Source organism: Tenrec ecaudatus, chromosome 10, assembly GCF_050624435.1.
Source record: "Tenrec ecaudatus isolate mTenEca1 chromosome 10, mTenEca1.hap1, whole genome shotgun sequence".
Taxonomy (NCBI): domain Eukaryota; kingdom Metazoa; phylum Chordata; class Mammalia; order Afrosoricida; family Tenrecidae; genus Tenrec; species Tenrec ecaudatus.
In genome coordinates, this window is record NC_134539.1 from 136347068 (window position 1) to 136361934 (window position 14867).

At 47.0% G+C, this 14867-nt stretch overlaps 1 protein-coding gene across 1 annotated transcript; it reads right to left on the reverse strand.

Moving 5' to 3' along the window:
• Positions 1-1366: 1366 nt before the first annotated feature.
• KRT23 (keratin 23) lies at positions 1367-14534 on the reverse strand. Its single transcript, XM_075559341.1, has 8 exons — positions 14139-14534; positions 8799-8881; positions 7591-7747; positions 5942-6103; positions 5731-5853; positions 4128-4348; positions 2927-2958; positions 1367-1461 (listed from the first exon to the last, which is right to left on the reverse strand). Exons 1-8 carry the CDS (start codon positions 14532-14534, stop codon positions 1367-1369), a joined length of 1269 nt encoding a protein of 422 aa, XP_075415456.1.
• Between the last annotated feature and the right edge of the window lie 333 nt (positions 14535-14867).

The window sequence follows — 14867 nt, forward strand, 5'->3', positions numbered from 1 at the left end:
TCCCAATTCTACCTTACAAATCTGGCTAGACCAGAGGAAGTACACTGGTACAGATAGGAACTGGAAACACAGGGAATCCAGGGCGGATGATCCCTTCAGGACCAGTGGTATGAGTGGTGATACTGAGAGGGTGGAGGGAGGGTGGGTTGGAAAGAGGGAACTGATTACAAGAATCTACATGTGACCTCCTCCCTGGTGGACGGACTACAGAAAAGTGGGTGAAGGGAGATGTCAGAGAGGGCAAGATATGGCAAAACAATAATTTATAAATTATCAAGGGTTCATGAGGGAGGGGGGGGAGCAGGGAGGGAGGGGAAAGATGAGGAGCCGATGCCAGGGGCTTAGGCGGAGAGCAAATGTTTTGAGAATGATGAGGGCAATGAATGTACAAATGTGCTCGACACAATTGATGGATGTATGGATTGTGTTAAGAGTTGTATGAGCCCCTAATAAAACGATTTTAAAAAAAGGTGTCAGAAGACCTAGATCTAAACTCAGTTGCATCGATCCAGTGAGAATTTGTTAACCACCTTTGCTGCTCTGTAAAAGAGAGTTCAACTAGCTTGCTTCCACAGTCCCTTAAATTGTTGATATTCTATGATTCTATGAATCTATGATCATAAATTCTAATATTCCACGATTCTATCTGCACATTCTAATGACATAGGAGATGAGGATCTCTGTTTTCCTTTTCTCCTGCATCGCTCCACTGTGCTGGCCTTAGGCCAATGACACTTTAAGATCATGGCATCTTCTCCAGAGGCCAGATATGCATGACCTCAGTGCTGGGGCTAACATCATGATAATTGATCATCACTGGGTCTTTCTGAGTCTTTTGTGGGCAATGCTAAGAACCTCTGGGGCGAAGGAAACCTGAAGATCCTGGTTTTCCCGGGCGTAGGTGTGCCCAGTTTGTGAGCTACAAAACAGATACACTAATGGGATTCAAAAGGCTGGATGTAGCAGGAAAACAGCGTTGAATTTATACGTTCATATTTTGAGTCCCAAAGCACACCAATATATTAAATCTGGTGATGCTGTTATACAGAAACTGAGTTGGATAGCTTTGACAGGAGCTCGGTGACAGTGGTGACACATTGGGCTGCTAATTGTAAGGTCAACTGTTCGAAGCCCCCAGCTGTTCCCTGGAGGAAGAAGAGGGTTTCCACTCCCATCAAGAGTTACAGTCTTGGAAACCCGCAGGGGCCAGTTCTCCCCCATCCTACCAGGAGTTGGAATCAACTCAATGGCAGTGAGTTTGGATTTTTGGCTTATGGTACCTCTTTGGACTCACCAATGCGTGGTTGGGCAAGGACTTCCCACGGAGAACAAATCGTTTTACAATAGGCATAAGCTTTTATTGGCCTCACACATACTTTTGGATCTCATTAACTTCAGAAAGAACTATTCTTCCATTGACGCTCTCCTGTGTGATGGCTTTGATTTTCGGCGCTGTAGACACTGAGGAAAGAAGCAATCAAGAGGTCACACTGCCTTGCTCTTCCCACCGTCTGAACTATATTTCAGTTCCCCTTTTCCAAGACCTGAACTTCTGTGCCTTCCAGAATGATTGCCAACCACATGGCAGGCTTTTTATGTAGTGAGAAGAACCTCACAAAGGAACATCTTTCCTCTTATGCTCTGGAGAGTGAGTGTCTATGAACAGAGTCACCTGCTGGTAGTCCAGCCCTTCATCCTAGGTCTGCCTGAAAGGGAATCCAGAGACGTTCTGGAGGAGTCTTCTCTGCTTCTGCCGTGCTTGGACCCCAGGTTCTGTGCGCATACAGAGCACAGATGCCCTATCGCCGTGCGCAGTTGGGTGTAGAAAGCACACCAGACAATAAATGGGAAGAAACCAAGAATTCTTGGGTTCTCATGACCACTGTTCTCACAGATGACATATTTGAACAAAGGCCTGTTGACACACACTGATTCTAGACCAAAGGGCAGAAAGGAAAGCATTCGTAGAAAGACGGGGAGAGTGCTTTAGCATCCAACCTCCCCAGTCGTAGATTGTACCATCCTATAAAGAAAGTAATGGGGTCTCCCAGGCCTGGACATGGTAAGGAGAGGCTGAAAGACTATCTGTCAGGGTCTTACTGAGAGGTATCTGCTCCACCAACTGTTATGCGATGGTCCCCCTCACTCAGAGTCTTTGAGGCTCCAGGACATGCTACGAATCAATCAGAAAGCAAAGCCTCTCCCAAACTGTGGGTGCCAGGGTTTTCTGTGAGGTAGTCACCCGAGAAAGCAGGACTGGGGGCACTGGGTCGGGCCCATTGAAACCTTCTGTTGCTGCTACTTTAGCTTCCTTGCTCCTTAGAACCCCAACGGCAGTACCGATTCAGTTCTTAACATTCTAAAATGTCACCTGGTTCTTTAGGAAGGGGACAATGGTACCCAATTTCCACAAACTTCCTTCATGATACACTATGAAAATCTCACAGAGCACTCCTACCCAATGGAGTATAATCTGGGAAATTACATGGAATCATTTCTTCCCTGTTTTCCAGGAGGTTAGTAAGCAGACTCTATTATTTCATGTTCCTGTTTCTTAGAGTACACTCCAACTCAGTGAGCGTTTATGAAATGCTGTCCTTTGTCACTGTTTAACAGAGGCATGGCATCAATGATCATTTCTGTCTACTTTCTGTTTGCAAAGAACATATATATATATATATATATATATATATATATATATATATATATATATATATATATATATGTTCAAGGACAAGATGGAAAGCTTCCTTTGCTTAGTGTTATGTGATTAGTTGATTCAAAATTCCTGGTCAGTTGGAGTAAAATTAACCAGTACCTTTAGAAGTAAGCTAAGTATTATGACCGCTACAGAAGGCATAACAAGAACTTGTTATTTCCCTAAAAAAATGAGTAGATTGCAACAATGAACGAACATTTTTCTTACCTTTCACACTTGACTTAGCTTCTTCTATTAACCTTCAAAAGAGATAAAGGTTAAAGTTCATTTTAGTATGAGCAACAATTGTGAAAACACAGCATAGACTGACTTCCTTGGCTGCTTGTAAAGCCTCAGTGCTTTAATGAAGATAATTGTCTGAGGTGGGTTGTCAAAAGGTTATGGGTTCATGGGTGGTTCCTCCTAGATCTGAAAGCAGAGGCTACTGGGGTCTACAGGGGAAGTCTCCCAAGCCAAACCTTCCCTTCAGTGGACTATCAGCTTTGCCTCTACCCACTCCCAGACTCTCAGTGTCAAGCCGAGGAGCTTCCTGTGGGCTTCTCACTGTTCAAAGCTTGGTCCACTGATTTTGTTTGAGCAGTTTGAAACTTCTAGCCTCTTCTCTTAGGTTTTAGACTGTATGTGCCCTTTATGTAGCCTCTCTCTCACTGCCACTGAGTCAATGTTGAGTTCTAGCGAGCCCCCCTTGTGGGTTTCTGAGACTGTTTATGGGAGTGGAAAGCCCAGTTCTTCTCCGGAGGAGCTGCTGGTGGTTTCGAACAGCTGACCATGCAGATCACAGCCCAACTGATAACCATGACACCACCAGAGCTGCGCTTATGTAGCCCATCATTATAGTTGCCTGGCACGGTTAGAAATACTGGATTGAAAGTCTTAACCGAGTCGATTGTGACTTAAAACAACCCAATAGGACAGAATCCCCTGTGGGTTCCGAGGCTGCGAGTCTTTACGGAAGTGGAAAGCCTCCTCTCTCAGCTGGTGGAGTTGAACTACTGACCTTGCGATTATCAGCCTAACACGCAACCCCCTACACCACCAAGGCCAATCTCCTGGGAGCCTTACTGCGCTACAGCAGTCCTTTTAAGTCAGATAGTTTGTGTTCCCACTGGGAAAGACCACAGGGAAGCCTTCTTACAAATGGTGTCTTTGGCAGTGTCTTAATCTATTGATTTGAACTGTCCCAACCTCATCTCTCAGTGTTTGGGGAGGAATGTCGTAGCTGATTAATTCGTGGCTTAAGGAAGTACAGCGGCTGTAAGGCGGGTCTGTACAAGTCCCATGAGCACTGTTTCTTCTCTAGAGGGACCACTGCTCACAGGACCCGGCGGGGCCACGGACGCATGTGCACATGAACAACATTCAGATGCCCTTTGCTTCCACGGTCCCCTCCCGCCACCCTTGGACTTACCCTTCACTGTCTCCTTCCAGGAGCTGGCGGTAGGTGGCAATCTCCTTCTCCAGGTGGGTTTTGATGCCCAGGAGGACCTTGTACTCGTAGTTCTGACGCTCCAGGTCCTGGCGGAGCTGCCCGAGTTCCTCCTCGTAGTGGGAGATGACCTGCTGCATGTCCCGGAGCTGGCAGGAGTACCGAGCCTGGGTCTCCACCAGCGTGTTCTCCAAAGCAGATTTCTGAAAGAGGAACAGTGCTGTCTCTCGTTGATGGGTTGACGGAGTGATTGAATCAGCAACCTGGACTTATTGATTATGGGTTGAATATGCTGCTCATTCTGCTAAGGGGTGTGGTATGGGTGTGTTGGAAAACAAAGATGAGATTTATAAATTATGAAGGGGGCATGGGAGAGGGAGGGAGGGGGGAAAAGGAGGAGCTGATGCCAGGGACTCAAGTAGAAAGAAAGTGTTTTGAAAAAGACAGTGACACCATATGTACAGCTGTTTTTGACAAAATGGATCTATGTATGGATTGTGATAAGAGGACTTCCAAAATAAAATTAAAACAAACAAACAAACAAAGATGACTTGCAGGTTTGGGGACTGAGTGTTACTTGCAGGTTTAGGGACTGAGCATTCTGAAGTTGAGCCATGTGCAGAGTTTGGACGCCCCATTTCTCTCCTGTCTGCATAAAATCTTTGTCTCGGAGAACTCCGGGCTGCTCATTGGCACGTGTCCAGTGTTTATTGTCTAACATTTGGGACTGGGCAGCTGCTGCCTTGAACTGCACTACTGTTTACCTTTTTCCATCTACATTCTCCACCTTGGGTCACAGAGATTATGTTGGGGGGGTGCAGGCTAGGTAGCCCTGGTGGAACCCAAAGGTCAGCAGTTTGAAACTACCAGCCGCTCTATGAGAGAAAGATGAGGCTTTCGACTCCCATAGAGTTACAGTCTCAGAAGCCCACAGGGGCCATTCTGCCCTGTCCTGTAGGGTGGTGGCCATGTGTCAGGATTGGATCCGTGGCAGTGAGCTGGGTTTTTTTGGGGGTGGGGTGGGGAGGGGTTAGAGCTCCCCAGGAGGCCTGGGGATGCAGTGATTAAGTGCTTGACTGCTCCTCAGGAAGTCAGCAGTTGGGACCCACTGCCTGTTCCACAGGAGAAAGCTGCCGCCATCTGCTTCTGTAAGGTCGCGGCCTTGGAACCACAATGGACAATTCTCCCCTGGCCTGGAGTGCGGCTGCAAGTGGGAATCGCCTTGAGAGCTGAGTGCAGAGCGCTTCCTTCCGCTCTGAAACACCACGTGGCTTCCCTGCTGGCCACTTAAAAGCCGTGTGACCCTCGCCAATGTACATCACCATCAGGAGCTTTCGATTCCTGACGGGGCTACTAAGACCTACCCAGAAAGGTTAGTGTGAAGATTCACAACATCTCAGAGGATTAACCACTTAGCACCCTTTCTGGCTTCACAGGGACACTCACACCCCAAGTAGCTCCTGGAATCATCCGTGCCATGAGCGATGTGGATGGAGAAGGGCACGTGAGGGATGTCCTGGTGGAGTGGGGGAGTTGGGGCTGGGGAGAGAGGTCAAGGGCACCTTGGGGGAGCACTAGGACTCACCCTGCTGGACTGCGCCTGCAGGTCAATCTCCAGGGCCTGGAATGTCCGTTTCAACTCATGGATGTCGCTCTGGTCACGCTGAACCACTGCTGGACTGGCCACTTCCCGGGACACGGCTGCAGACTGTAAAACCAAGCAAAGTGCAGGAGGAATTGACTTTGGGCCCACAGGGCAATGGCCCTGCTAGGATGCCTGAGGTTTGTTTTTTTACCTGTTCTTTGAACCAGGTGTCCATGTCTTGATGTTTCTTTTTAATTAGAAACTCATACTCCTGCCTCATATCCTCCAGGAGCTTAACTAGATCTTCCCCCGGGGTTGTGTCCAACTTCACATTGACCTTGAAGTCATTTGGCACATGCTGTTCCTCTATTTCCTGTTGAGTAACGGAAAGAGAAAAGAAATCACCTGGGACAGTCAGGAGGCCGGAAGTATGTCCATCGATGGCAGTAAGTGGGCATTTAAGAGATTATGGTTATGTGGCTGCTCACCTCTCACAGGTTAGGTTGTCTCTCGGTTAGTAATTGTGGAGGACAAAACATTATATGACTTTATTTTCCTCTTATCATTTTATAAGGCCCAGAATGTCACCAGGACAGGTCACTCAATGGCCTTTGTGACTCCCACTTAAACCCTGGCCCCAAAACATTCCAGAAGGAATTTTACTTACGTGGTATGTAAAGTTCCGGTAAGGAAATACTGTTCGCTGGTGACGGGATGACACAAGTTACTAGCAGAGTCTTTCAGTGGTTAGGCCAGAGCTTTGGGGAAGCAATTCCCTAACCAAAAGCCAATGGGTGTAGAGGCTTTCATACTCCTGTGTACTCGGCCGGGCTAACACCCCTAGGACCTCATGAAAAGAAAGCTCAGACAACCACAGGAAAGGTTTAATTACCAATCACTGTCTAACCTGCTCTTCCGAAACAGGGCCTCTTTGATGTTCAGAAGCAATTTCATTAGCCTAGAATGGAGATTGTTTCTCTTTTCTCAGGCTCTCGGGGACTTGAGAGGCATGACAACTTTTTAAATCGGTGAGGAGCTTCTTGAAATTTAGGTTCTCAGTGTGGCCCCTTGTCTTGTTTCCTTGGTCAGTGTCCTACTCTCTTTATCCTCTTGTCCTCCACATTGCTTCACACCGGGCCACGGAAGGAAATTCAATTGGACACATCTATTCTTACAGTAACAAACGAGTCTAGATAAAGTGTGTGTGTTAGCAAAATGGTTGACCAAGGCACCATGAATGTGAATTGAACTTTGGCTGTTATCTTTGACATCTAAGTAGATAAACTTAAAGTTTTAAAAAAGGAAGAGTTTTTTGTGGTTTCCTACAATTCCTTAGTGTCCCTGGCTATCATGCGGTCACTGTACTCAGATGCTAACCAAAAGGCTAGTCATTCAAACGCACCTAGAGATACCTTGGATGCAAGGTATCTTTAAATTCCATTTTCCCATGAACTTTTTGAAGCCACCGCTCACTTTCCAGAAAGCCAGGCACCATGTAGCACCGCTGACTCAATGTCATCTGGTTTTTAATTTGCTTTCGAATTCTTGGAGTTGAAGGGCTATAGGATTGGCAACTAAATGGGGACCTTTGTGGCCACTGAATCGCCCTGAAATGTGCCGGTTCATGCGTTCCCATGGAGCCCTGGTGGCTTTGTAGTTCTGAGTTGGGCTACTAACCACGAGGGCAGCAGTTTGAAATCACCAGCAGCTTCTTGGGAGAAAGATGGGAGTGTTCGGCTTCTATAGAGAGTTATAGTCTGGGCTACCCCAGGGCCCATTCTGCTCCACCCTGCAGGGCTGCTATGAGCTGGAACCGACTGGATGGTGGTGTGTTGGGGATGTGTCCCAGGTGTGCTCTACCTGCTCATGGCGCTTCCTCATGAGGATGAGCTCCTTCCTCATTCCCTCCACCTCCTGTTCCAAGTCTGTGGTGACAATGGTCAGGTTGTCCAAGGTCTTCCGAAGGCCCTCAACTTCAGCTTCCATGTCTTTCTTGAAGGAGGATTCATTTTCGTACCTGCGATTAGAATAAGGGAAGAGCGCATCTGCTGCTGGAGGGCTGCACGTCTCAGGATTTGCTTGTGTTTAGAAATGAGCTCTTACTTTTTAGGTTGTATAAGAGAGCAAATGAGCACATCCAGTGTTTTCTTTGGCTACCTGTCCCCTTGACCAACTCATTTTTAAAATGATTCTAACGCAATGTTAGCTTTTTAAATGGAGTAGCTGAAACGGAATAACCAACAACCACATGCATAGCAGCTAGACCAGCGGTTCTCAACCTGTGGGTCGCGACCCCTTTGGGGTTCGAATGACCCTTTCACAGGGGTCGTCTCATTCACAACAGCAGCAACATGACAGTGATGAAGTAGCAACGAAAATAATGTGATGGTTGGGGGGGGGGGGTGTCACGACCACATGAGGACCTGTATGAAAGGGTGGCGGCGTGAGGAAGGTGGAGACCCACTGTGCTAGACTTAGCAGCCATGGACATTTTACCGCATGTACTTCATCTGTATTTTACTTTGAAATACACGGGATTGCCATGCGTGGGAACCAACTTAAAGGCAATGGTTTTAGCTTTTGACATGCAGGATGATATAGCACCACTCAGTCCTTCAGAAACACACAGCTCTTTCACATCACCTAATGCTTGATTCAGGAGCCAGGGCAGGCCAGTGGGGACAGCATTTGGCAGCTCACCGAATACTCAGTGGTTCGAGCCCTCCAGCCGCCCTGTGCCAGCAAGCGCTAGCAGTCTGCTGCCATAAAGACGTACAGCCTTGAAAATCCCATGAGGCACTTTCCTCTGCCCTTCAGGGACCCGGTGAGTCAGGATTGACTTGATGGCACTAGGTTTTGGATACTACACATCTCATCCTTAAATCTCCCCATTTGACCCCAAAAGGTGTTTAAGAGTTGGTTTGTTTAAACTCGGGTCCAATCAAATGTCACTCATTGCGTTTGGTTACGAATCTTAATTTTAGATAGTGGTGTGATAAGCCTTCCTTTCATAAGAGCAGCGACAACAACAAAGAGACAAAAGCAAACCCCGTCAAGAAGGAACTTACTTGAGGCTGAATTCATCCACTGCTATCTGGGCGTTGTCAATGAGCAGGACGATGTGAGCATTGGCCATTTTGCCATCTGCTATCTGTAAAACACGCACCCCAGTCAGCTGGACACCCTCACACAGGAGCCGCATCTTCTGCCCTCTTGTTTCCTGGGTATGAGACTTAGCCCTGACAGCTTTTCTGTCTGGCCAAAGAGAGGAGGAGTCAAACCAATAAGTAGCCATTGAGCACCTGCTGGCTGGGAGGCACCAGAAGCCTTCCATCGTAAGAAAAAGGATCGGTTATGCCGTCAAGTCGCTGTCTTGCTTTTTGTTTGCATCGCCTCCCCCACTCAAAGGACGCCTTGAAAGGAAGAGGGAAGACGGTGCTTATTCAGAGTTATTTGCACCGACTGATATCACGAACAGGTCTTCGTGTTGTGCATGTGATCTGCCTCTGATGAGGTGGACCTCACGGTCTCACCCTTTCCTGACGGTCAACGTTGGTTCAGATTTCCAAAGTACATTCATCATTTCAAATGACTACAATTCTTCCCTGTGATAGAAAGGCATCATGTTTGGATCTCTGTGATTGAAGAGTTGACAAGTTAAGTTTAAATGTGTTTTATAACAGTCATCACGGAGCACATGTTTCTTCCATGGTTTTTTTTTTTGCCCAAAGTGTCTAGCCATGCATGTAACTTGTATGTTTATAACTTATTCCATGATGAGAATGCCCCAGTAGCAGCTACTCATGTTAACTGAAGAAGTGCTGTAATCGCTAATGAAACAGCATAATAAGACTGAACTGGGTTAAATCCTTCAGCTGGAGACTTTTGTTAAGGTTGATATGTTTTCAGTTTCAAAAGAAAAAATTTGTTGAAAGTGTTTAAGTGATTGTGTATTCATATGTGATTTGGAAACACGTAGTATATTATTGTCAAGAAATAGTGCCCATTGGATGTATGCCACTGTCTGTAGGAAAATGGAACAGAAAATGTTTCAAGGTCAAAAGTATTACATTGGAGAGAATGTTGAACTAGGGACCAAGGCAGTTCATTCTGGCCTCTGGTCATGCTATTGACCATCAGCGTGACTGCGGGCCAGCCACTGGGCTTCCACTTCATCTGTAAATGAGTCATTGACCTAGAAGCAGACTTAGTTCCTAGCCCTAAACTCTGGTCATTGAGTTGAAGCAGGAGAATTCTGTTACATCCCCATCAGTGAATTCCTTTATTTGGGAAGGATTTCTTTTTTAGGACAAAATTATACCTCAATACAAAGACACCTTTGAAAACTCTGGTCCTATTTAAAGCTTCACTGATTTCAAGGAATGTGGTATCCTGCATGCACAATGGCAGGATTCAGAGGTGGTGCGCACACTGGACCTGGAACCAGAAGAGTGGGCCAAGGATCCTGCTCTCATCCATTAATGGAGTGGCTTATAGGCGTCTCATTTCCTTCATAAAGAATAACAGCTACTCCGTGGAGAGCAAATGTTTTGAGAATGATGAGGATGACGAATGTACAAATGTACTTTATACAATTGATATATGTATGGATTGTGATAAGCGTTGTATGAACCCCCAATAAAATGATTAAAAAGAAAAAAAGAATAACAGCAACTTCAACAAGGAGTTTTCAGAATGACATCAGAAGCGATGAGCTAAAATAATGCTGTAGAATACTTATCATATTCTTGAGACAGTTTAGATGCTTTGAAAATTTAGTTGAAATGGATTTAGTTCAGAGCAATGAGAATCATATAATTTTCTTCTAAAAATGTAGCACCTCTGTAATTAGAGCCAATGTCCTAAGGTAAAGCTTTACTGATCTGTATACTGAATTAGCCTATTTTCTGAGAAACAAAACAAACAGCTAGTCTTCGGAAAGGAAAACACACAGAGCACAACCCTGATGTGATGGATGCGTGGGGTTGCCATGACTCGGAGCTGAGTTGATGGCAGCTGGTTATAAGGTCATCCAGAAAAATCCTGCACCCCCAAATCCACAGAAATCGAAACTCAAAAGTACCACCTGGGAGATTATTTGACTTTTGTCGTTAAATCGATGATTTCTTCATTGTAAAGCCCATGTCGATAGGACAAATTCCCCCGCCAGTATTGACAGAGTAGGTGAGTGGTGCACTCTGAAATGCACGTCATACAGATCACACTTGAAATCTGGCACCGTGCCCTACTGGATGAGCGTGTTGATTGCACTATGATGTGGGAGCCACTGTTCTTTATAGAACGGAATGAGGATGGGCTGAGAAGTCATATATGAGACATCGGCTTTCCGTGTGATGTGGTAATCCATCACCTGGACTCCCCCCAAGGCCGTGAGTTGCTCATTCTTTTAAATGATACAGGTGGTGCATTCGTGTAGCCCTGTGGCTGCGGGGTGTGTAATCTCCTACCAGAGAGAAGACGTTTGCGAGAAAGAAGGGGCTTTGTACTCCTGGAAGGAGGTACAGTTTCAGAGACCCACAAGGGCAGTTCTACTCTGTCCTGTATGGTCGCTATGGGTCAGCACTGGGTCCATGACACGCGTTAGAATGAGTTTGAGCGAGAGAAAAGCAGACTTTTTGATGGCAAAACTAAAAACCAAATACCGAGAGCCATCCAGGAGGCTTTGTCTCTACTGTCCCCATGACTACATTCAATTCTGTTGCAAAAGGATTGCATGAGTTTTTGGATTCAATTTCTTACTCTCTTTTTTTGGGTAAGGGGGCTACAGGGGCACTTTAGCAAGGCCAAGGAAGGGCTTTCACAAGGCCCTCGGTGAGATGGATTGGGACAGTGGCTGCGATAACGGGCTCACACCTGACAGCGATGGTGGGCTGGTGTGGGACGGGGTGGTGCTTCATTCTGGTCCAATGGCACACGGGGTCGCGGTGGGTTGGAACTGCCTGGGGGCACCCAACGACAACAGCCACACAGTGTTGTTGTGTAGGTGGACGGTGGGGCGAGGGTGGTCAGTTTCCTCATCTGCCCACTGAGAGGACAGACAGCCTTATCCTCAAAGAGTGGCTTTCTTCAAACAGAGAGATAAGGCGCCCGAATTAAGAAAACCAGAAAAGAAACGTGTGGGATTCGGAGAGTTCCACGTTTAATCTCAGAGCCTCGAATCCTAGGCAGCCTGAGAACAGGTACCTGTCCCCTCCCCCATGATCGCCACCATGCATGTTTCTCAGCTCTGCTCCAAGGAATTTAGACAAGGATCTACATGTGACCTCCTCCCTGGGGGATGGACAACAGAAAAGTGGGTGAAGGGAGACAGTGTAAGATATGACAAAATAATAATTTATAAATTATCAAGGGTTCATGAGGGAGGGGGAGCGGGGACGGAAGGGGAAAAAGAGGAGCTGATGTCAGGGGCTTAAGTGGAGAGCAAATGTTTTAAGAATGATGAGGGCAATGAATGTACGGGTTTGCTTTGCACAATGGATGGATGTATGGATTGTGATAAGAGTTGCAAGAGCCCCCAATAAAATGATTAAAAAAAAGTATTTAGACAAGCACAAGTTCTCCGACTGCTGATCCATTGGGTGTCTACATCACAGAGCTGTGGGACTTAAGTGAGATAATGTGATGGAAAGATGTCCTGTATTGGTAAAAGGCAAATGTGATGAACGGTCTTTTGTCACGAGCAGGTTTTGTGCAGGAGGTAGGCTGGTCAGCACCGCATTGTTGTGGCAGGTTTGAGGGCAATGGAAGTGGGTCTTTGTTAGGCTCCTGCCTGTGCTGCTCTGCTCTGGCGAGCTACTGAGACTTTTCTGAGCTTTAACTTTTTTCTTTATGGGGCCGTGGTGTGAAATGAATGCATCTCAGTGTTTTCATCAGTGCAGGGAGTTACACTGATAGGTAGATGAAGCACGCCGCATGGTGCCTGGCACACTGTAGCTGCTTATGAAAAGGCCCCCCTCCTTCCCTCTTCTGTCAGCTAATCAACTCGTTGACCAAGTTTCTTGGAGGAGTCCTGTTCTCAGCTGTCCATTCCCCCGAATCTTCTCGTCTCTCCATTTGAAAACCAAAGTCCCTTTCATTAACCAGAAGACATGGCGAAGATTGTTGACTCACCTTGTTGTATTTTTTTTTTTTGTAAAGACAACCATGTACTATATAGTTAAGGTAATTACACGGTCAGGTATTAGGCTGATTATTCTATAATGAGGGTTCATTAGGAGGACAGCTTTATACTATCTTGATTACGTCTTCCTACATGTAAGTCAGGAAGACTGAGTGCTATAACTCAAGGCAGTGTAAATACTGGAAACCTGTGATGCCCTTTCGGGCACAGGTTGAATCAAGATGCTCGGGAGATTTCTTTCTGGGAGTGCTTTATGCTGGAGGAAGGTTCCCATCTACCCACTGCTGCCAGGTTGAGTGGATTCCAACTCATGGTGACCCTGTAGGTCAGAGGAGAACTGCTCCATATGGTTGCCAAGACCGCAAATCTGTATGGAAGCAGGTTTCCACCTTTCCTCCCCCGGAGTAACTGGTGAGTTTGAACCACCGACCTTGTGACTAGCAGTCCAATCCTTAACCCATGGAGCCACGTAGTCTTCAAAATAACACAACGGGATGACATCGCCACTATGTCGAGTCATTGGTCGGAGATGTCTCAGAAGGTATGCACTTAACTTTTGGGATGTTTAGTTGAAAAGCTATTTACTGTTTTGGACAAAGTTTTCCATAACCCTTCCCAACGGACCCTCACGATCCTGTCTTTGAGCTCATGTTATTCCGTGCCGTTCTCAGACGGCGAGAGTCTGACTGTCCTGACCGCCCGCAGGGACGTCAGATGACATTGGCTAGGCGAGTGACCGGTGTGGCACACGCTCTCCACGTGGCACGGCCCAGGCTTTCCCGGATGGATAAGACCAGACTGTCTCTAGGACCTTGGGGTGAGACAGATGAACGTAGTGAAGAAGTCACTGCTTACCTGTGCCTTATACGCTGAGCAGGCAGGACGAATACTGGCTCTTATCATTACATCATTCATTGGATAAGTGATACTGGACACAGGCTCAGCTTATAGTCTTTAGAGGTTTTTTTTGTTTTTTTAAGTGAAACATCAGGTCATCTCACTTTAAAAATAGTATTCTTAGCATATGCCCTATTGCTGCCTTCACTCCCTGTGCGATTTATGTACAGAAGATTAAGTATGCAAAACAGACTTGTCCGAGCCCGAATTTAAAGCATACAGAAGAAAAGATGTTGAAACAACCCCGTCCACAATTATTTAACCTCATTTGCCATTTTCCTGCACATTACCTTCTATACGGATTTGTCCTCCCGGAAGTGCCCTGGGCACACAGCTGCATCTCCAGCCCCAGGCTCACCCATGACCTTACCTGCTCCTGCAGGTGACTGATGTTTTCCTCATAGTGGGTATAATCTTGCTTCTTGCCGGGGTCCCTCTGCTGATGCCACTTCAGAATGTGACTTTCCAGCTTCACGTTGGCCTCCTCCAGGGTGCGCACCTTCTCCAGGTAGGAGGCTAGGCGGTCGTTGAGGTTCTGCATGGTCTCCTTCCCATTCCCACCTAGCAGGGAACCTCCTTTTCCAGACCCCCATGGCCTTCCAGGCAGTTGGCAGTTGGGCCTGGTGAAGGACAGGGATACTCGGGTGCCTCCTGGGCCACCACGGACACTGGGAGGCTGAGGGCAGTGCCCAGGCCGGCCCGGGCCTCCTCCTGTGCTGCGAAGGAAGCTGGAAGGGGTCAGGTTGAAGCTGTGACTGAAGTTCATGGTCCCATCTGCAGGTGGGGCAGGGCTGTGCTGCTCCGCTCTGCTCCCTGGCTCCACAGGACTGAGCTGCCCCAGACTGCCCTTTGTGGTTTTATGCCCTCTGCTGTGGGAGTTCCCTTCCCTGACAACTGTACCAACAAGATCGTATAATTGTGCAACAACTGTTTCCTCTTGGTCAAGCCCCAGTGCCCGGGGCCTCCACACATTGTTGTTGTTGTTTAGAACCACATCAATGTGCTCCCTGGCTTCCCACTGCCGGCTGTCACTGGAGGGGTGGCCCATCCCACTAGGTGGGTATTAGGCTCAGGTGTCTTGTTAATCTTCCACTGTAGT

Bases quoted from the DNA above. Each gene is read 5' to 3' on its own strand.
- KRT23 (XM_075559341.1), bottom strand. From the start codon at position 14,534: ATGAACTTCAGTCACAGCTTCAACCTGACCCCTTCCAGCTTCCTTCGC. The intron at 8,882-14,138 runs GTAAGGTCATGG...CGTGTTTTACAG, and splicing joins TCAGTCACCTGCAGGAGCAG to ATAGCAGATGGCAAAATGGC. The intron at 5,854-5,941 runs GTAAAAAAACAA...TTGGTTTTACAG, and splicing joins ACACCTGGTTCAAAGAACAG to TCTGCAGCCGTGTCCCGGGA.